Source organism: Lygodium microphyllum, chromosome 11, assembly GCF_053477565.2.
Source record: "Lygodium microphyllum isolate KBCC chromosome 11, Lygodium_microphyllum_v1.1.10, whole genome shotgun sequence".
NCBI classification, from domain to species: Eukaryota; Viridiplantae; Streptophyta; class Polypodiopsida; order Schizaeales; family Lygodiaceae; genus Lygodium; species Lygodium microphyllum.
In genome coordinates this window covers 72,489,379-72,512,738 of record NC_141145.1, presented here as the reverse complement: position 1 = coordinate 72,512,738, position 23,360 = coordinate 72,489,379, and the positions used below count along the sequence as shown (strand labels likewise).

Sequence of the window (23,360 nt, the reverse complement as noted above, 5' to 3'; positions counted from 1 at the left end):
CAGCCAATGTGGCCGATCAACAAGGCAGCAAGCTAGGATAGCAAACGCAGCAGTCTGGAGCAATCGCCAGCAGTGGGAGCTATCGCCAGTAGCAAAGACAAGCTAATGATGATGTGGCAGCAATCACATAGGCTAGATAGTCACTAAGTGAAGGCTGATGGCTGAAATCTATACATAGAAGCAAGAAACCCGCATAGAAGGATAGCGCTAAACGGTGGGCAGCCCGTCTATTTGTACATACATAGGGATTCTCCCAAATTAGGGTTTTGTATATGGGACATAGAAACTCTCTCAAATCACTCCCCATTTAATGAAACTATTGGTAATTTACATGTTTTGAGGATATTTTAAAAAGCTAATCAATATGTAATGAATTTTTAGCTCAACACCCCCTCTCAAGCCCAAAACTAGAACCAAAAAAGGGATTGTAAGAAAAGCTCAAGCCCATTTTTTATCCCAATGTGTCCCACCCCAAAGCAACCAAGCAATGAACAAAGGGTGCACATCGGTTATCCAGTGGTCTACCAAGACTACAGAGCCAATGGTTATCTTACCAAGGGAGTCCAAGTGATCAGCCCAAAAAGGCTAAGGCATCAAACATAGGGTGCTCATCGGCTACCCAATGGCCTACCAAGACCTGCAAAGACAAATGGAACCACATCAAACCCCTTTTTTTTCTTTTTTAGAGGGCAGGTGTGTTTTTTTAGAGAAGATATGGTTAGTGGCCTTTCAAGTAACTATGCCCCATGGCGAGAATAAAAAGGGAGGGTTAGATTCAATACATCACAAATCAAACAAGCTAGCCCAACCACTTGAGGGTGTCAATAACGAGGGAAAGGGTGGAAAGGATGGTGAGGTGGTGGTAAGGTGGAGAAGAACCACTAATGGAGACAACTCAAGATCTACCCAATGTGTGCTCTATACAATGAGATACATAGATTAAGATGTTACATGGTGAGAATGCGCATGCAACAATGCCACTTAGACAATGTCCCTTGTGGGAAAATTATTCACTTGCCCAATCACCTATGTACAAAGATAATGATGATCATACAATACAAAGGGGAGGTACAATAAGGAAGGGAGAACAATGTCAAACCAATGTCGAAGACAAGTGCCGAATTCTATACAATACCAAGAAAAGGTAGGAAACACCTCTCAACCCTGGATGTCAAGTCCAGAGCACAGAGGTGCCTAATGTTGGTCTTTATGTGGTACTGAGAACCATGGTGATACATAAAGATAAGGATGAAGCACCTAGACTAGAAGACCAAGGTAGAAGTCACCACCATGATTGCATCAAGAAAGATATTGCACAATCCATCTCCAAAGGGGAAGGCTCCATGCTGGTAGAAGAGCAAACCTCCTAGGAAGATGAGATATTGCACAATCCATCTCCAAAGGGGAAGCCTCCATGCTGGTAGAAGAGCAAACCTCCTAGGAAGATGAAACACAAAAGGAACGGTATGCATCCTAGGTCTCTAGAATTCCAAGCACAAGAATACTAAGACATTTTGAAATGATTACATGTTGTCCTATATCTCGCACAAAACCAAGCTCTCCACGACAGCCACAAAATGCTCTATAAAATAGCATTGACTTTGATACCATGTGAAATATACTAGGGTTTTCACTGAGAAAACAAAGAATGTATGGACACAAAAACAAACTCAAAACTCAAAACACAAACAAAGAGAGAAGAGAAGTCTAAAGTGAATGAATCAATGCACTAAATGAATGTAAGAGTGTATAGAATGCTCAAGCACAGAGTGATGAGTAATGACGTCAACCGTAGACAGCAAATCTCAAGTACTAAAACCATCGTCGGAGCTGAGAGAGTGCTGAATAATGAAGAGCAACAGGCAGATTACCAAAATGCAGCAGTCTGAAGGCTGCAAATTAATAAACACCACAATATAGCACCAAATGAAAGCTGGAAACTATGCATCGGAGCTGAAGACAGTGGGTGATAGCTGTAGGAGAGGTGTCAAGGGCTGTACAGGCCTGCAATGTTGAAAACACAAACAAGCTAATGTAATCGATGTGGCTGATTGGCAAGGTGGCAGGTTGGAACAGCAAATGCAGCAGTTTGGAGTAGTCACCAATGGCAAGGACAAGCTGATGATGGCATGGCAGCAATCAGGAAGTTTGGATAGCAATAGAGTGAAGGCTGATGGCTGAAATCTACGCGTAGAAGCAAAAAACCTGCACCGAAGGATAGGGCTGAATGGTGGACAGCCTATCTATTTATACATGTAGAGGGATCCTCCCAAATTAAGGTTTTGCATGTGGGACAAAAAACTCTCTAATACTACTCCCATTTAATGAAACTTTTGGTAATTTACATGTTTTGCGGTTGTTTTAAAGAGCTAATCAATATGTAATGAATTCTTAGCCATGTTATTAGTATGTAATGAACTTTTAGCTCAACATGGCCTTGTTGTAAGAGGTTTTACCAATAGCCTTCAGAGGTAAAAAACTTGACCATGAACAACACAATTATTCTATCTATGAAAGGGAGTTGTACGTAATAGTGCATGCTTTTTAAAAATGGTGACACTAATTGTACAGTGCCGAAGTTATGACTACGTTTAATCAAGGAAGCACTAAGTGCTTACTAATCAAACAAATTAGCAGAAGGCCCTCTATGGTCTAAAATAGGCACCTAGGGCATGATATGAAAAGATACATGCATATTTGATTGCTCTTAGCTTCAATAATTCACATATTGAAAGCATACTTTATGTCCGCAAAGAGGGAATAACCTCTTTATCCTCATTCTTTATGCGGATGACATGTTGTTGACTCGACCTCATGAAGCACAAATTTCAGCCTTAAAAGCTAAATTGCAACATGTTGCACTTGAGGGGGGCATTATTTTGCAACAGTCGAAGTACATTGGGAAACTTCTTGAGTGTTTTCAAATGCAAGACTACAAGCCTATAATTACTCCCATTGAGATAGGCCACACATTTAAACTTGAACATGCAAGAGAACCATTTGGTACTTATCTTTATCAACAGGTTGTTGGCTGTTTATTGTATTTGTGTAATACAAGGCCGCATATTCAATTTGGGATCTCTCAATCGGCACCCTTTATACATAACCCTCGTACTACACATTGACAAGCAGTTAAACGTGTCTTTCATGACCTCAAAGGCACTCAGACATTCCGCATTTTTTATCCTAAAGGCACTTCTCTTTACATACATGCATTCACAAACAGTGATTGGGCTCATTGTTTTGACACGAGAGTATCCCTAGTGATAATTGTTTCATGCTTACTGGTGATTCATGTATTTCTTGATTGAGCAAGAAGCAGTCCACAATGGCCACATCTAGTTGTGAAGCTGCATACAAAGCAACATTTACAGCTACATTGGAATGTGTATGGCTCAAACGCCTTTTGGTCAATCTTAGTGTGGGACAGCTGTCACCCACACCTATCTATATTGATAATCAGAGTGCCACAGCAGTCGCGAGAAATCTGGTCTTTTCATACTTGCACTAAGCACATTGAGATGCATTATCATTATGCCAGAGAGAGACACCATGTAGGGGAGATTAACTTGGTTTATGTCTCTACACAGGATAACTTGGCAAATGTGTTTACAAAAGCTCTCTCTAAGAAGAAGTTTGAAGCCTTTCGCAAGGCTTTAGACTTGATACCATTTGGGGATTGATATGCCTATTTCCTATATACATTCACATTATTCACTTGAGGGGGGTTTGTTGCACCTATCATATTCCTCCTAAGTTCACATTATTCTCTTATTGTTCACTTGTTCATTATGTATGTGCATGTGCATGCGCGCATGTGCTACTAAATCCTAACCTAACAAGACCAAATACTGGATAGGCAAACATTTGTTTAGCTACTAGGACACTTTTCATGGCAGTTGATCTAATTGGCACTTTCTATACCACCAGCCACTTTCAAGTTGGTAATTGAAATCAGCCTTCCTTCTCCAATAGGGTGGTGGTAACCTTATTTAATGCTAATTACAACAAGCATAAAATTCACATAAACTGAAAATGCAAATGTTATCACTTATCTTGGACAATCGAAAGCCTATTGGGTCCACAACCGGTCCCCCTTGCGGTATTTCTCTATTTTTAATTGGGATCTGGAAGGAATACAATGAGATTCCCTAAATCCCCTTCACTCTCCAATTACCTATTGCTGTCATAACTGACCAGCAAGTCTTCAAACAATTTGCCCCTTGGTTAGCTTGGGGATTAGCCTCCACCCTACTCCTTGAAAGATAAATTCAGCCCCAAATCTGATATTGGTTGGCTAGCCTCCTGAATCTCTTTGAAATTCTTTAATTTCAATTGCTGAAATTCAAGTCCTAGGCCCTCAATTCTAGGCACACATCCCAAGGTGGCTATCAAACCCTAATTTCTACAATAAATTAGGATTTACAACAAAGATTTTTCAATATCTCCACCTCCCATGACTCAAATGGTTGGATTGTACAAAGATAACTTGAGAGATGCTTCTAAGATGAGAGAGAATAAAAACTGCTGCTACCTTGCTCAAATAGCCATGGAAGCTGTCATCTACAGATTAGGACCACCAAAAAGATTGTTGCCCCCTCCTATCTGTTGTCATCTACAGTAGATGGGCCTTGGGCTACTATTGCCCGCACCTAGAAGGCTCCAAACTACTGTTACTCATTTTAGGACTGGTCCCTAGTGGCTACAAATCACATCACTAACATCTTCTTACTCCCTAACAACCTCCTTCTCTCTCACAATGGCTCCATTAGACTTCCATCAGCCCCAAAAAACGTTTTTTTCACTTGCATCGGAAAGTTTCGCCAAGTGGCCTCCTTCTATTCCCATTTTTCAACATTATCCAACTTATTAAATTAATGCTCATAATATTAATTTTGAAATTAATTTAATAATTATTTTAGTGCTCAAAATTTTACTTTCACCAAAATATCAGTATCCCAAAGGCAAAACTTGTAACAAGTTATGCTTGACAGGTATTAGATGGTACTTGGTCTCAGATTTTGGCCTAGATCAATTTATTGGCCACTAATGTGAGTGGTAACATTAGAGACTAGGTATTAATTAATCAATTACTGTCAATCTAAGGGTCAATAATTGCTTAGGGATGTTTGGGAGACAAATTGGCTTAGCCAATTTAATTATCGGAAGCAAAGCAATAATATTTCACATCCTCGCAACAAACCATTCCCTTGAAATCCTTGCAATCATCCTCAATTGGACTGCAATGTACCAAAGCATATGTTGCCACTACTGACAATACATGCTCGCATTGTAGTCAAAGAACGTGTGCACTTATTGCATAAGCATACTCATGCTCTCTACATATGCCATTTTGTTTGACTCACATCTACACTCACAGAGGAGTATAATGATCCGTGGTAGGACACTAAGGCACTTTTTTCTCTACTAATGAGAGGTTTTTCCCCCCAGTTATATTATCTTATATTTTATGTGCTTATGTTACATAGTTCAGTCACTTATCGTGTTTTACACCTTTCGGGTGTGAACGCGCATCATCAACCCTAAGGTTTAAGGGAAGAAACTTTGTCCTTTCATTACACTCTTGGTAATTGCATTGGGAGTTTGTATTGTGCCTTCACTCTCTCACTCTTCACTGTCAACTGTGTACTCTTCAACTGAGCTTCAATCCTCCATCTTCCACATTTGGTATCAGAGCTCATGCTTTGTTCAGCCTAGCTTTTCAGGCTCGTCAGCCTCTGTTTTGAGTTCTCGCCCACCTACAGCTCCAGCTACAACCTCGCCACCAACTGGCACATCTCACGCCACCAGTCTCCACTCGCAATGCCTCCCAGCTCCTTCTGTGGCACCAACAGTCCGACAGTACAAGCAACCTCCACCGCCAGCTCCAACACCAGCGCATTCTATCTTGCGCCCTGCGCAACTTAGTCGCCACCTGCCCCAACGCCTTTTATCCCAACGTCGCCTTCCAGCAAGCATCTCCACCCACAACGCATGTGCTAGTCCTCCTCACCACTGCCTGTAGCTGCTTCACCCGCAACCAACCACCTATCAACTCTACTCAGTTCCACCCAGCTCCCCTCAAAGTGAGTCCACGCCACCTGTTGCTAGTCTCTCTACCAGCTCAGCATTAGAGTTAACAAAGATACTTTTTATTTTAAGTTTTGAATTTCGGCAAGGGGCTTTTTTTGCCCAACCAGTCTCATGTCTTGGACACACTTATTTCAAAGATTTCTTGGGAAGCAAGCCAAAAAATTTGGGGTTTTTTGGTTTTGAGTAGACATTGGCACATGTGCTACAAGTTCAGTCTGAAATAAACTAAAATTGTGCATTTTGAACAACAAAATTTTGGAGCCTTTGCATTGGTTGTGCTGCTGAGTATTGTTTGTGCATTGGATAGCGTGTACATTGAACAGTTTTGCAAAGTGTGACATAAATTTGTCAATTACAACATAGTGCATGCTGTAATTTCTGGAAATTTTCAAATTTCCAGGTTGTTCCAGTTTTAGTTCTTGCTTTTGTGTTCTTTGAAGCAGTGATATTTATCATGGTCAATCAAGGATGGAGCGATGTATTCACATATGTCTCCAAGGAGGATAGATTGGACGGCAATAATTATTCTCTATGGTCTGTGCTGATTGCAAAAAATCTTTGGGATTATGTTAGTGGTGAATAAGTCTGTCCTAGAGTTGTGGCTCCTGCAACACCTTCTCCAAGAATACATGGTCAAAGGTCCGCTCTAGCTCAGCCACTTCCCCAAAGATCAACAATAGCACAAAAGGCTCGAGACACATGGGATGCTCAAGCATGGTAACTGATTGCATTGGCAATTCAGTGGTCTATAATCCCACACATATAGTCTGTGGCTTCTTTACGAGAAGCATGGCTCACACTTGAGCAAATATTTGCTGGAAAAAATGAGAAACGTATCTCTTTCTTAAAGAAAGAGCTTGAGAATGTGAAGATGGATAAAGGTGATGCCATACAAGATCATCTTAATAAAATTCAGAACTTACGTGAGCAGTTAACGAATGTAGATGAGCATTATTCAAATACACACTTGATCTCTACTACTCTGAATTCTTTGCCACCCTCTTATTTGGCCTTTCATATGACCCTAAATCTCACCATGAGAATTTCTCCGCGGTCACTTACCTTTCTTCAATTGGTTACTTTGCTCTTAGAAGATGAGCAAACAAGAAGAATAGTAGGATGGATGTTATAGCCTCTCAACAGGCATTTATGGCAAGGCAGAAGGGCAAGGGCGGCTACCCTGAAAATGCTCTGCAATGTTGTGGAAGTTCAAGTACTTCACAAAGCAACAAGAAACAGGGGGCACACAAGCCAAGAAGGGCAAGTGTCACTATTGTAAGAAGCTAGGTCATTATATCACGGAATGTAAGAAGCGCATTACCAAGGAGAAGGAGGAGTCAAGGATGTCTGTTTCGAATGCACCTTCTATTGCTACAGAGTTCATGTCTTTTGTTGTAGACCGCGACTATTGTTTATACGCTTGCAATTATGACTCTTCTTGGGCCAATAGAGCATTTATCTCTACTTAGGATGCTAGCACTTCATTATTTGACAATGGTGCTTTTAAGCACATTACATCCCGCTGGGATTTGTTTTCCTCTATTATTGCAACTCTTGTTGGTAAGTCTATGCAGTGTACCAATAATGCATCATACCTTGTTAGAGGTGTTGGGGAGATTGTCTTGAAAGCCATTGATGGCTCTACTCTCTATTTACAGGATGCATTATATTTGCCAGGAATTAAGAATTTATTGTCCATTTCTTCTTTAGCAAAGTGTGATATGCATGTCACATTTGATGATGAAAAATGTATGGTCAAGGATAAAGAATTCTTGACTTTGGTTTTGACTAGCACATTATGTCATGGACTCTATGAGTTAGATGCCTATGCTTGCATGGGGCATGTCAACTATGGTAGTTTGATGCTTATGCAAGGTACTCAAATACTAGATGGCTTACCTCTCTTAGAGATCTCCTAGGTATAGTTATGAGGGATGCATTTTGGAAAAAATGCATCAATTCTTGTTTCCTCGTGATGTTGCTTTTAAGGTAACAACCAGATTACATACTGAGTATTCGTGTACGTGGGCATATGCAGACAAAGTCATTGGGTAGATGTTGTTATTTCATCACCTTCATTGATGACTTTACTCGTTTTAGTTGGATCTACTCATTGGTGAAAAAGCTAGAGATGTATGATGCATTTTTGGCGTTTCTTGCACTTGCTGAAAATCAATCTGGCTATAAGATTAAGCCTCTTTTTTTGGACGGAGGGGGGGAATACATGTCTTCCTTGCTGAATAATTTTTTGAAGCAAAAAGGCATTGTCCATCAGTATACTACAGCACCTAGTCCACAATAGAATGGGGTGGCAGAAAGAAAGAATCGATCACTCCTGGAGATGGCCAAATGTATACTGAAAGCTAAGAGTTTGCCACATGGCCTTTGGATGGAAGCATTATGTGTGCTTATCATGTTTTGAATAGGTGCCCTACCAAGGCATTAAAAAATGTTACGCCTTTTGAGGCTTGGAATAGCCGAAAACCTTTAGTTGGCCGTTTTCGTACTTTTGGGTATCTTACGTATGCTCATATTTCCAAAATACTAAGAAAGAAGTTGGACAACAAGGCTGTCAAATGCATTTTTATAGGGTACAACAACGAGAGCAAAGAATATAGACTATACAATCCTGTTTCCAAGAAACTCTTTGTTAGTAGTGATGTGGTTTTTGATGAAAAATCAGAATTATCCCTTGCAGGTTTTGATACATATCACGCCACAAATGATCTATTTGAAGGGTTGCTGCCCATTTCTCTTGGTGATACAATTGGAATTTCAATAAATGAACACAATGTTCAGTCAACTGCTCCATTCAGCAATGCAGAAATTCAACCTATGGCTAATCTGAATATTCCACAAGATGCTGAATTTGAGGTTCAACAAGAGCTTGTACATAATCACGAAGCTAGGCAGATACCTAGATGGTACTTGGAGACTATGAAAGATAGTCATTTGGATGCTCCTATTGTTGGTCATACTAGCAGACAAGCCCATCTGCATGATCATGCTAATACAATGAAGTTTGTTATGACAGCACACACATTTGATGATGAGGAGCCTGAATGTTTTGAGAATGCACAACAAAGTGTGCATTGGATGGCGGCAATGCAAGCTGAATTTGATTCTATCATAAAGAATCAAACATGGGATTTAGTGACATTGCCTCTTGGAAAGAAAGCCATTGGCACAAAGTGAGTCTATAAGCTAAAAAGAAAAGCGGATGGATCCATTGATAAGTATAAAGCCGAGGCTTGTGGCCAAAGGCTACACGCAAAAGAAGGGCATTAATTATAAGGAGACATTTGCTCCTGCATCTCATATGACTACCATTCGGTCTATGATTACTTTGGCTCCCCATCATGATTGGCAACTTGATATTAAGACTACATTTTTACATTGGGAACTTCAAGAAGAAGTGTATGTACAGCAGCCCATTGGTTTTGCAATTGAGGGATCCGAACACTTGGTATGTAAGCTGAAAAAGGCTTTGTATGGTTTGAAGTAAGCTCCACAAGCTTGGTATGCAAAAATTAAAGCCTTTTTACTCAACCAAGGATTCATTAACAGCCCATTAGAGTCTACTCTTTATATATGCAAAGATAGGGGATCCTTGATGGTCATATGTCTTTAAATAGATGATCTTCTGCTCACAAGGACACATGCTGATCAGATTTCAGCATTCAAGAAAAATTTGCAGCAAACTTTTGAAATGTCAAATTTAGGGCCTTTGTATTACTATTTGAGCATTGAGTTCATTCATGATGTTAGAGGCATTGGATTGTCACAGTCCAGATATATTAGTAGACTCCCAAAGAGATTTGGCTTCCAAGATAGCAAGTTAGTTAAGCAAGTTAACACACCGATGGAGACTGGACTCAAGCTGTCCTTGCATGATGACAGTAATTTGTTTAAATTTCATACATATGCTCCACTAGTAGGATGAATCATTTATTTATGCAACACAAGGCTAGATATTCAGTTTGCAATTTTAGCCCTGGGCAGATATATGCACAGCCCACGCATGTCACATTGACAAGTTGTGAAGCGTGGTTTTCGTTACTTGCAAGGTAACTAAAACTCTTGGACTGCTTTATTCCAAGAGGAGACCACTGCGATTACATGCTTAGAGTGATTCAGATTGGACTGGTGATTTTGATTCACGTCACTCTACAAGTGGAAACTGTTTCTTTCTTGGCTCATATTGCATCTCTTGGCTTAGCAAGAAACAATCCACTGTTGCCATATCGTCTTGTGAAGCTGAATACAAGGCAACTTTCACTACCATAGTTGAATGTGTATGGCTAAGACCTTTGTTAGCTGATCTTGATGTATCTATCACGGAGCCTAATCCTTTGTTTATTAACAATTAGACTGCCATTGTAGTAGCATGGAACCCAATGTTTCATGCACCCATGAAATACATAGAGTGTTGAGCTAAAAATGCACTAGCTTCACTTACACCCCAAAACATGATTAATTAAAAAATAAACCTTGTTTATTTAAAAAGAAATGCATTCCTACAGAGTGTTTGTATCCCATAAGCACAAACCCACTTGGGAGGGCCCAAACTTTCTATAAATAGGTATGCTGCCCTCTACTCAGTCTTAATCTCGTTTTTACAGATATCAGGTATTTCAACTTGTTGCCCACACCCCAAACGTGGAGGATATTACGATACAAGTTAGCCATTGCTGCCTACAGCAGTTTGGCGCTTGTTTCCAGCCTACAACACACTGTTTGGAGCTAATTTCAACATGTTGACTGCTATTGTTGGTTTTTCTTCCGTTTTTAGTCTCTCTCTCTCCTACAGCCTGCGTTTGCTGTTTGCTCTCTCTTGCAACCAGCGTTTTTAGTCCTCCTCTCTCCTCCACTGCCATTTATATTAGATCCAGCCTTCCTTGGCTGCATTTGTTGGTGTTCAACATCCGGAGACTACCTTACTACGATTCGGAATCTGTTCAGAGTATGATACTCTCTCTAGCTCATTACCCCTACCATGATCCTTGAGATACAGGAGTTCGAGGTATAGTATTCATTCACTACACGGTGTGTTTGCTGCTGTTTGAAGCTGATTTCAGCATGTTGACTGCTGATGCTGGTTTTTCCTGCATTTTTAGTCATTCTCTCTCCTACAGCCTGTGTTTGTTGTTTTCTCCCTCCTGCAACCAGCGTTTTTAGTCTTTCTCTCTCCTATACTGCCGTCTATATCAAATCCAACCTTTCTTGGCTGCATTTGCTGGTGTTCAACATCCGGAGACTACCTTACTGCGATTCGGAATCCGTTTAGAGTATGACACTCTCTCTAGCTCATTACCCCTACCATGATCCTTGAGATACAGGAGTTTGAAGTATAGTATTCATTCACTACATAGTGTGTTTACTGCATGAGCATTGCATATTCAATAGTCATATCACTTCATTCATTCTTTGTGTTCATTGTCTCTAAGTTACCCGAATCCTAGCTACCTTCTTCTATCAGTCTGTGCTTTGTTGTAGAGTGTTATTTGAGTTTCTATGTTAGGGTATTTTTTCACATGGTATCAGAGCTGAGTTCTTTGAGAGAAACTTAGGCCTTGATCTGATAGCTCTACACAAAAAGCAAGAACTGCAAAAGGGGAGATGACTTCGAATACTACTTCCGTACCATTTCTCACATCCAAGCTAAATCCATCGAGAAACGAATCAGAATAGACCTCACAACTTGCTTCACAAGCTCCCGACATGGCCAAACAGGCATTGGACTACCATGCAGTTCCACGACCTTATGAGATCACTGCAACTGAGTACGATCTCATTTTGATGCATAGAGCCCAACAACAAATAGAAGGTAAGTCCGAATTTCACCCTTTAGATTCGGTGCACCAATCTACTGACCATGCAGAAAGGGCAAAATCTCCACTTAGGACTAGCCATGTGCAAGTGGAAATCGGCATAGAGTACAGTCCATTGCCTTCATACTTACTCTCCACTGTCAAGTATGTCTACCATTTCAGATTCTATTAATGATGTTAAGTATGTCTACCATTTTAGATTCTATTAATGATATTTTCATTCACCGCACCAAGGGGTTCTTCAAACTTAGGCACAGCCGTTAGGACCTCATCTCTTCCTTAGCCAGGTGGTGTTCCAACTTTTCCTCACTCACTTTCAAGATCATTGCAGCCTCGGTATTCTCCCCAATCTCTCCCGAGTGTAGATCAATTGATGCCACAGTTTGCCTCCATGGCATTACCTAGTGGACCCTCTAGTCATTATGTTGTGTCCAAGCCAAAATTTGGACAAGGCTTACGTGTCCTAGTGCCTCCATCTCCACTGGCACCTTATGGAAACATTCATGTTCCAATGTCTCTGCATCAATCAGCACTCATTGGAAACTCAGCCTATTTTTACCTACACACCTCTTTCCCCTCCTCCTCCTTATTAGGCACCTCCACCACCACCACCACTATCTTATCCTTCACATCCATCTTACCCCACATTCCTGACACCTCATGGTTCTACCTCATCTTCCGCCAAGCATGCATTCAATGACAAGACTCGTTTTAATGGGTCAAACTTTACAACTTGGTCAAACTTGATGAGACGTGTTCTTGACTCACAGAACCTATGGAATCTTATGCAGGGGTTGAAACCCCAACCCGATCCCGCACTTGTTTCATACAAGGTCGTCTGCTCATGGAAGACTAGGAATACCTCCACTATTGTCGAGCTAATGCAGGGCTTATTGCGAGAGTTTCATTCTGAGCTTCAACATTTTGACTTAGCGTCAGAGCGATGGGCACACTTGACTGATCGCTATGCGGCTCGAGATAGGACCCGTCAAATAAATCTTGACCATGATCTCTAGAACTTCAAAATCCCTCATCAAGACTTGAAAGTCAAGTTGGCTGAGTATCGGCGTCTCCTTGCCGAATTCTCCACTACACGGACTCTTATGTCCTCTAACGATCAAGTCACATTGTTTCTTAGCAAGCTACTGCGTAGATACTTCAATTTTGTGCAGCAAGTGGTTTCTCTGCCCAATTTACCCACGTTCTATGAATTTGAATGTTAGCTATTGCATTATGCATAGTTGTTCGATCAGTTTCATATGAATAATCCCTGAGAGAGGGCTCTTGTTGCTCATTCTCAAAAGGGGCAGTAAGGGAAGGATAAACCAAATCAAAATCAAATCAAGCAAGGAAATCACAAGGAAACTCGTCACAACCGAGCACATCAGCACATATTTGGATTGTAGACACTAGAGCTATATATCACATGACTCCTATAGAGAACGTCTTCCATACCCAAGCCCCTGCAGCCGGGCCAACCCGTGTAGGAAATAACTCCTTAGTCAAGATCCAAGCTCAAGGTTGCATCAATTTTGCCACTGACAAGGGTTCGAATCTGGCTTCGCTAGACAATGTATACTATGTCCCTCAGCTTGGGGTGAACTTGTTATCTATTCAGCAGTTTTGCCAGTTGGGGCAAGTAGTTCTCTTTACAGCAAGCACAGTCGAGGTCATGGACTCTCAGACTGGTTTAATGATTGATAGCGGTGAGGCACAACCTAATGGCCTATACTACATGACTCATTTTCTTACCGAGCCAATAACTGAGGGCTCTGTGTTCCATAGTTTCCAAGCATTAGCCACATCTTAAGAGCCTACGAACAATGAGGGTCTTTGGCATTTCCGCCTAGGACATCTTAGCTATGACTCTCTTTATGAGTTGTTTCGCCATGAGATGGTAGAGGGCCTTTCTCGCCTGAAGCTAGCTCGAGATGTCTATAGAGCATGTCAGCTCGAGAAGCAGCACCATAACCTATTTCCTTAGCAATCTACACATAGAGCTTAGGTGCCTCTTAGATTGATTCACGTTGCTCTTTGCGGACCCACATCCATTGTTGCCTTGAACAGCGCATTGTACTTATTTTTGATAGTGGATGATCGTTCGAGATACATATGGGTGTATTTCCTCAACCATAAGTCCGATGCTTTCAGATATTTCTATGCTTCGGTGCTGTTGGTTCATACCCAAACGGGTCGTCATGTTAGTTACATGAGGAGTGATACCGGTGCTGAGTTCATCTCCCACGAGTTTTCTGAGTTTCTACAGCAACATAGCATCTCTTGCCAACTCACCTCTATCAACTCCCCTCTCAGAATGGAGTCATAAAGCGTCAAAACCGGACTGACATGGAAATGGCATGGTCTATGCTGTTTGCAACAAAGCTCCCAGAGCACCTTTGGGTTGAGACTACTAACACTGCGATGTACATTCTCAACTAGTGTCCAACTGCGGCCCTTCCTCAGAAGATCCTATACGATGCATTATGTGGCTCTTGGCCTCTCATATCCCACTTCAGAGTCTTCGAGTGTAGTGCATGCATACACATGTCTGATGATAAAATAGAAAAGCTCACTAATCTCCTTAACTTTGTTGGATATTTCTCCAAAGCGAAAGCCTACCATTTGTCAGATCCTCGAACGAACAAAGTGACCATAAGGAGGGACATCGTCTTTGACGAGAGGGATATCATGCAGTCCTGTGCACCGAATTCCAATCCGATTCCTCCTTCCACATCATTGGAGATCTTGCCTACAAAGTCTGGTCTACTACCCACTCCAGACCTACCTGTAAAATATCCTAATACAGAAACACAAATAACACCGTATCATAAAGCATAGATTGATAGAATAACACACTTAGGATTAGGGTAACTCAGAGACAATTAACACAGAGAATGAATGAAATGATATAACTATTGAATATACAATGCTCATACAGCAAACACACTATGTAGTGAATGAACATTGTACCTCGAACTCCTATATCTCAAAGATCATTGCAAGGGTAATGAGCTAGAGAGTGTATTGTACTCCGAACAAATCCCGAATCGCAGCAAGGTAACCTCCGGATGTCGAACACCAGCAAATCCCGCCAAGGAAGGCTGAATCTGATGCAGACGGTAGTGCAAGAGAGAGAAAGACTACAAACGCAGGTGAGAAGAGAGAAAGGCTAAAAATGCAAGAAAAACCAGCAGCAACAATCAGCATGCTGAAATCAGCTTTGAACATTGTGTGGTAGGCTGGAAACAGGTGCCAAAATGTTGTAGGCAACAATGGCCAGCTTGGACCGCAATGTCTTCCGCGTCCAGGGTGTGGGCAACAAGCTGAAATACTTGAAATCTGCAAAAACGAGATTTGTGATAGGTGTAGATGTGGGAAATGATGTGGGTTACCTTCGTCCATTAAATGCATTAAGTTGAAATGATGATGATGACGATGTACCTACTTCATTTTGACCTTTGAAAACAAAATTGTTTAAAGAAAAAGAAGAGGAAGGAGTACTCACAGTTTCTTGTTTCAACTCCTTACCTAGTCTTGAGTTCATAAAGAAATATTTGTTTTCCTCATTACTCATAAACCAGAAATTGTTTTGCATACATCCTTCATCATGAAAATCATCCATACCGATAGAAGAAGGGGAATCATCATTAACAGAATCTGAAATGGTAGACATATCTGGCACCGGAGAGAATAAGTGTACAGGCAATGGAGTGTACTCTATGCCAGTTTCCACTCGTGGATGGCCAGTCCTAACTAGAGATTCCCCCCTTCCTGCATGGTCAGTAGATCGATGCACCAAATCTGAAGGGTGAAATTCAGACTTGCCTTCTATCTACTACTGGGCTCTATGCATCAAAATGAGATCATACTTAGCTACAGTGATCTTGTAAGGTCATGGAACTCCACGGTAGTCCAATGTATCCGACCATGTGCGTCACCAAGCAGCACATGAAAACTTAACACTTTGTGAATTTTCAGATTGAGAGGCATCATCTCTGCTTGATCCCATCTCACTATCTGAAGACATTCTTACCATAATGCTCAGTTGAATACAATTTCAGCACTAGAGCAAAGCTTCTAACCTTCAATCAGGTGCCTTGGGTCCACCAATTCAAGGGAGTTAATGGTGTCCTGGCAATGGAACCATGAAACCAGCCTTCCTCCTCGGATTGGGTGGTCGTAACCTAATTTAACACTAATTACAACAAGCATAAAATTCACATAAATTGAAAATGCAAATGTTACCACCTTAATCTTGAACAATGGACAATCTGTTGGCCCCAAAACCAATGCCCCTTGTGGTATTTCTTTATCTTGAATTTCAATCTGGATGGAATATAATGAGATTCCCTCAATCTCCTTCGCTCTCCAATTGCCTCTTACTATAGTAAATGACCAACAAGCCTTCAAACCAATTTGCCCCTTGGTTTGCTTGGGGATTGGCCTTTACCCTACTCCTTGAAAGACAAATTCAATCCCAAATCTAATATTGGCTAGCTGACCTTCTGAATCTCTCGAAATTCTTTAATTTTAGCTGCTGGAATTCTAGTCCTAGGCTCTCAATTCTGAGCACACATCTGGAGGTGACTGTCAAACCCTAATTTCTACTATAAATTAGTGTTTACAGCAAAGATTTTTCAATATCTCCACCTCTGATAACTCAAATGGCTAGATTTTGCTAAGATAACTTGAGAGAGCTCTAGGATAAGAGAGAAATTTCAAAGTTTCATCGCGAGAAAGACTGAAAAAATACTGCTATACTACTCAAATAGCCATGGAAGTTGTCACCTACAGCTCAAGACCACCAAAAAGGCTGCTCATCTCCTATCTACTGTCACTTGCCCTCAAAGGACTTTGGACTACTATCACCTACACATGGAGGGCTTTAAACTACTGTAGGACTAATCCTTGGTGGGTGCAAATCACATTAGCAACATCTCCTTGCTCTCTATAACCTCCTCTCTCACAATGACTGAAACAAACTTCCACGAGTCCCAAAACACGTTTTTTCCACTTACATGGGCAAGTTTTGCCAAGAGGCAGCCTTCTAATCCCATTTTCCAACATTATCCAACTTAATAAATTAATTTTCAAAATATTAATTTTGAAATCTAATTTAATAATTATTTTAGTATTAAAATTTTACTTTTACCAACCAATAATTAAATTGGCTAGGCCAAGTTGTCTCCCAAGTATCCTTGAGCAGTTACTAATCCTCAAACTAGTATTAATTAATTAATTATCACCACTGACATTATTGGCCAATGAATTAATCCAAAATCTGAGACCAAGTACCACATAATACCTATTAGGCATAACTTATTATAACTTTTACCTTGACTTGCTAATATTTTGAGGTCCTCGGTTCCACACTTTGAAATAATTAACTTGCACTTGACATGTGCAAGTCACATTTACACATTTGATTAACTTTTAATCAAATGCTAAGCAAAGCAATAATATTTCACGTCCTCATGACAATAGTCAACTAATTGTTGTCCCTATTGCCTATACATAACCTACTCATCACTTGTTTCCAACTCATCATCTTGTCTCTCAATTCCTCAATCAGATTTCTTCTCCTACCTTCCAAGTTTTAGATTATGCTACCCTCACTTATATAACAAGGCACATATATAGAAGTTGTTGCAGCAATATTTTTCCATGTTTCTTTCACTCAAATTTGAGTTTTGTTTAATTCATTATCTCCACATTTTCTTCTATGTTTCTTTAATTATTTCCAAGCAATACATTCATACCTCGGCATGTGTATGACTCATATACGTTGTCTCCCATCTACATCCTATTGCTCATAGAAGTGTACAATGTAGACCACGATGTGTCTCCTAATAGATAATTCTCTCTCCCTCAAAATTTGCCGGAGTATCCTTCTCAAGCATCAATTTTTGGTTTACGAAGTCTTGATCTTATGATGTCATTTGCAATGAGATGGAGAGGTTGCAAGGTGGTAAATCTCCAAATACCAAGGGGGAAAGCACCGCAACAGTAGTTTTCACTTGTCTATTTATCATGGGAAGAGCAGTATGGAATGTTAGGGATACCTTGTTTAGGAGCAAACAATGGAAAATGTGGAAGACTGTTTTTGCTCAAAACTAGAATTTTTTTTGTACAATGGAACACAAGCAACACTCAATGGCTGGTTCCATTTATATATGTATGGATTTTAATGGTGTTTTCTGGTAGTCATGCTCCTCCTAGATCTGAGGTTATGCTAGTTGTTCACACTTCCTTGCAGCCATCTTTGATTCACTAGGATACTTAGAGGCTCATGATTGTAGTGATCATGTATGAGGGTGATTGTGGTTAGTCGGGATATACACACCTAACACACCTCAGTATCATTGACAACTTTGGGAGGACAAGCAATGTCTCTCTATGGCCCATTGTGATGGGAGACTTTAATACTTGTATGTTGAGCAGCGACTTTACCTCATTTTGTAGTGGATGGTCCTAAGCACCAAACATGGGGTTGCTCTAATAGCCTCATCATTGAAACAAGATATGTAACCCTAGCTCCATTCTTCCGAGCTTGGTTTTACCTTTTGTTCTCTTCAGCATTCTGATACCTAGGCCAAATTGGATAGGATGTATGTCTGCCACAATCATTCGTTCATTCTAACAATGCTTAATATGTGGGTGGAGAGATAGCATGTCCTTTCGAACCATTATTCTTTGGTCCTCGAAATGATTCATAAGCCATCGCTAGATGCCTTCAAAGCCTTTCTCACTCATTTGTAGTTGTGATTCAATCAGTCTTCTTGCTGCATGAACAGTTTTCCAGATACATGCAGCAATTGATTGCTTCATTTGGCAAACAAGTCCTATCTAAGGGTATGGATGCATGGTCAATCTTTCAAGATAATGCATTTGCTTTGTCTAGAGCATATGGAATTCAGCAAGTATCTACATTCAAAGTTCAATTATAGTATATATAATCTTTGCTGGAGCATTATGTGACCTTGCAACAAGCAAGGGCACATCTAATGAATTGCCCACTTATTCAAAATGGTAGAAATGTAGAGTCTAGACTCTTCAAGATGAGCAATATACAAAATATAAATTCTTGGCAGGTTTGGATGCTTTGTATGATAACAATAGCCAAACTCATCAGTATTTTTGCATGCGCCAAAAATATGCATGTGAGAATATTGTGCACTTCTTGGATACACAGGACATTTTGGTAACTGAGCCTCCATCTATAATTCAAATGTGTCTAGTATATTTTAAATCTTTGTTGGGTCCACAAGGAATACTCATTGATGCAATTCATGTTGCCCCTCATTATATTTTAGGCATGGTGCATAACCAGGTGAAGTCTGAATGGGTGAATTTTATGGAGGCAGCTCTTACTAAGGCGAAGGTCCAGAAGGTATTGTCCCATCTACCGCATGGGAAAAACCCTAGTTGGGATGGCTTGTCTAATAAACTATTTTCAACGTATCTTGCCCACTTAAGGACCCATTGGCTCCACTTTGTCAACATGTTTGGAGATCCACTTGCATGCCTTGGAATTGGAAGAGCAGTGCTTTGTTTGTTACCGAAGATTCCCTGCCACAAAACTTTGAAGCAATGAAATCCCATTTTAGTTATGGGATCCTTGTATAAAATCTTCTCTAAGATCATTGTTAATAAACTGTAAAAAGTATTCCAAAAGTCAATTCACTTGCATCAATATGGTTTTATTAAGGAATAGAATATCATGCACAATATTCTAAATGTTCAGTTGGGGATAGATTATGCCAAAGCCTCTAGACAGTAGATTGTTATGATTCAACAAGATATCAAAAAGACTTTTGATCATGTCAACTGGTCCTTTTTTTGACAATTAATGTCTACCATGGCTTTTTTGGACAATTAATGTCTACCATGGGTTTTGTTCCTAGAACAACATCTCTTATAGATACCATTAGCACCAATGCAGTAGCACACATTGCACTAAATGTAGGAGTGACTGATGAGATTGTTTTTTCTCCCTCCCTTCATCAAGGATGTCCCCCTTAGTCCCTTCCTGTTTGCATTAGTGGCAAATCAAATGGTCTCCTTGCTGGATAAGTGGACTAGCTCTTCCAAGTGGAGGAAAGCTTTTGGGGCAGCCTCTCACCGATGATTCAATTATGTTTCTTAAGGCTGAGAGTCCGATTTGGATAGAGCAATGACTACTCAGAGTCTATTTGATCTCACTTCGGGCTTGCATACAGTCCCAACATCCTTGGAGCCACATTACAATCCGAACATCCTTGCCTCTTTCAGTTCATACAATGGACTGGTCTTTGGCACATTTGGCAGACTTTTATATTTGTATCTTTGATTCGGACTTGGGCAGTGGTTGTCATGTGGATTGTGTGTGAGGATTGCTATTATGGCAAATTACTCCATAGTTTTAGGCTGGCTTGATACTTGGTGAGGTGGCTGCTCCATGCATGGATATTGTTTGCTCTACCCCTATCTGCACACTCCATGATCCCCTTCTTTTGTTCCTGTAGCATGATCTTTTCATAGCCTTTTGGCTTCATGAGTGTTTATTGCCAGTCTTTGATTTTACTTTGCTGGCCAGAAGGCCTGATGTAAATATTTTAATACAGAGAGATGCACAATAGAAAATGATTAATTGATAAGAGCAAATACAATAGGTCATTTTATAGGCTGGCTGGCCTTATCTTCTCGTAGTGTCACTGGAGGGAGTCTTCATGACCTCACTGATGATGTCAAACAAGAAAAGGATCAAATTTAGAGAGATCAAGTAAGCCTTCACACTCACAAGTGGCACAACTATCTTGACCACATTCACACTGAAGGACTCTAACACGGAGTATTGCAAAGTACAGCACATTGGCACATACATTCAATGTTCCTAGAGATAGGCCGAAAAGAATAATATGCATCGTTTGCAGATCCATAATGACTAGAGCAACCATTTATACTGTTTTATTTTTGACATACTTTTGAGTTCCACTTGCTGAACACTAGCATGCTCTAGCAATTTTAAAATAATCATTTGAACTTCGGTATCTATCCGTCAGAAAAGTAATTACAGTCTTTCTTGAATTCACTAAATTGCTTGAGCAAATCACAACGTTTGTTACACACAAATATGAACTTACAGAAGGTGTGTATCCCTCAAAAGGATTCCTCCCAGCTTTTGAATCTGCAAGTAAAGACCTTGCATTGTGAATGTAAGCGATCAAACCTCCAGGGTAGTTTGCATCAAGCCTTTCTAGCTATCACATACAAAATCAAACATAGGCAAATTAGAAGACAGCCATAAAACCATTAGATATACTAATAACCTAGCATCCCCATCAGATATAAGTTGCTGTTTTAATCACAAGCAATTTTTTATTGGAGGCTGCAGCCTTAATTTTCAAATGAAAAACACCTAACATGAATGACAAGCCCCTAAGATGATGTAGACCCTCCTCCTTTACCCAATTACCATGATGGTATTGCAAGTGCCAATTGTCTAGGACTTTTAGGTCTTTTATCTGGCTGACTAGGTCCAACCTGATCTGATCTAGCAATATCAGATTGGGTCGATTGGTGGGTCATCCCAAATTATGTTTTAGTCAAAGTCACAGTACGTGTATCAAGCATGTATTTTAATACGATTGTAGCCCTTGTTATGTGGGCAGCACGTTACAATTAACCATATGCAAGAAAGCAAGTCAAAGATCATGCACATCTCAACAAAATCTGTAGCCATGCATGCCAAAGCAAAGTCTCACTAAGCTTATGAAAAAAGATAAATGCCATTGGTATTTGCATGCATTCAATCTTTTGTATAAGCTGATAAACAGGAAACTTGTCTAATTTTGACGGTTTAGTTCATGTTCATGAACAAGATCAAGTCATATATTTTTCAAGACTTGAAGTGGTTGCCAACAACGTACTCAAAAGTCATGCCACACCTCTTATGGTGAGTAACTGCAAAGGATGGCAGAAGCACACAGGCACATGAGTCCACTTGGTAATTTAAAAGTTAATTCCTTTTCATGGTTGACATATTAATTGTCTAATTGGGAATCTCTATTATAGCATTACTCATTTATGTCCAAAGCCAAGGCATCCAAGCACTACAGACCTACTTAGAGAATATAGGTGGAGACCTACTTAGATAATATATGTGGAAACTCTGGAAAAAGGTCGGAGTTTTTTTATTTTTTTTCATGAAGAAGTTTGAATTCATGAAATGAAATATTTACAAAGGGCCTTCTCGCCACCCAAGCCGGAGCAAAGACAAGTAGAAAACAACACATGGAGCCAAAGGGCTACAGAAAGCACAAGGCTACAATAACAAAAGAAGAGGATCATAAGCAGGCATAATAACTGTGATACAAATGATATCCATCCACAGAGCAGCCACCTCTCTGAGGATCACACCAACAAAAACCAGGAAAAAACTTGCCACAACCAACTTATGCAATTACATTCACAGGCCACCAAAACAATGGCTTGAGCTTACCTTCACACACCTCTGCTACTTTTTAGGAGAAAATCCTCGAACACACTCTACATGACCACAAATACCTAAGGCTGAATTAAAAACAGGTGCATGACATGTGCACCAGATGTGCAAAGGAAGTCCAACATAGAAAATGAAAAAATGGGCATGCTTGCCGTGGACAGTATCTTCCCTAAAATCTAAGAACTGATGATTGTACGCTGACGAGTCACTGGAATCCATACTTGGGAAATGAAACCCCTGACCTGTCTAGCAACTGAGCAAAAGAAAAAAGGATGAGCAAGTGTCTCATCACACATAATACAGAAGATACATTCACCACCAGAGATCCTGCAACAGTGCCATACCCCCTATAGGGAGACCCCTGATAAGAAGCCTCCATAGAGAAACTTTCCATGATAGAGGGAAGCTTAGACCTCCACAATCAAAGCAGCAGATCTTCATTGCAAAGCAGAAGCTGTGTCCTCTAACGGAATAAGATCATATGCTTCATTATATTATACACACATTAGTGTAAACATCTTGCATAACAAGGAGAACTCCAATAATCATGCTACATGGTTGCAAATGAGCCCCTACGTAGGAATAGAACCTCCTATCCTTGTCTTACAGGTTTTGGCCATCAGCCTCTTCGACTAGCTATCCAACCCCCAGCAACTACTGCTATGTGGTCCATAGCTGTCACCTAGCCTCCCACTACTAAGTCAAGATCAAGTGGTGAGGCTGGTCAAATATGCTCCCTGCCCGTCGCGTCAAATCTGCTGCCCCCCCACCATTTCTCTCACACCAGGCCCCCCCCCCCCCCCCGCCGTTCCTGCCGTAGCCCACCTGCCTGCGCCTGACCCCGCCCCGCTCCTGCCCGTAGCACGTAGCCCGCCTGCCCCCGCCATGCCTGCTCCCACCTGCCCTGCCCACTCCACCTGCTCCCGCTTCTGCCACCCACCCCGACCCGCCCC

The 23,360-nt window shown here is 40.7% G+C and overlaps 1 protein-coding gene across 4 annotated transcripts in view; it reads right to left on the bottom strand.

Annotated features, from left to right (window-relative positions):
* The window catches only part of USP (UDP-sugar pyrophosphorylase), a 160,749-nt gene that overhangs the window by 120,605 nt on the left and 16,784 nt on the right, over positions 1–23,360 (bottom strand). For all 4 annotated transcript variants that reach the window (XM_087687714.1, XM_087687713.1, XM_087687716.1 and 1 more), the window contains exon 4: positions 21,047–21,163. In XM_087687714.1, coding sequence (XP_087543840.1) covers positions 21,047–21,163 — 117 coding nt within the window. The remainder of the gene's footprint in view (positions 1–21,046; positions 21,164–23,360) is intronic.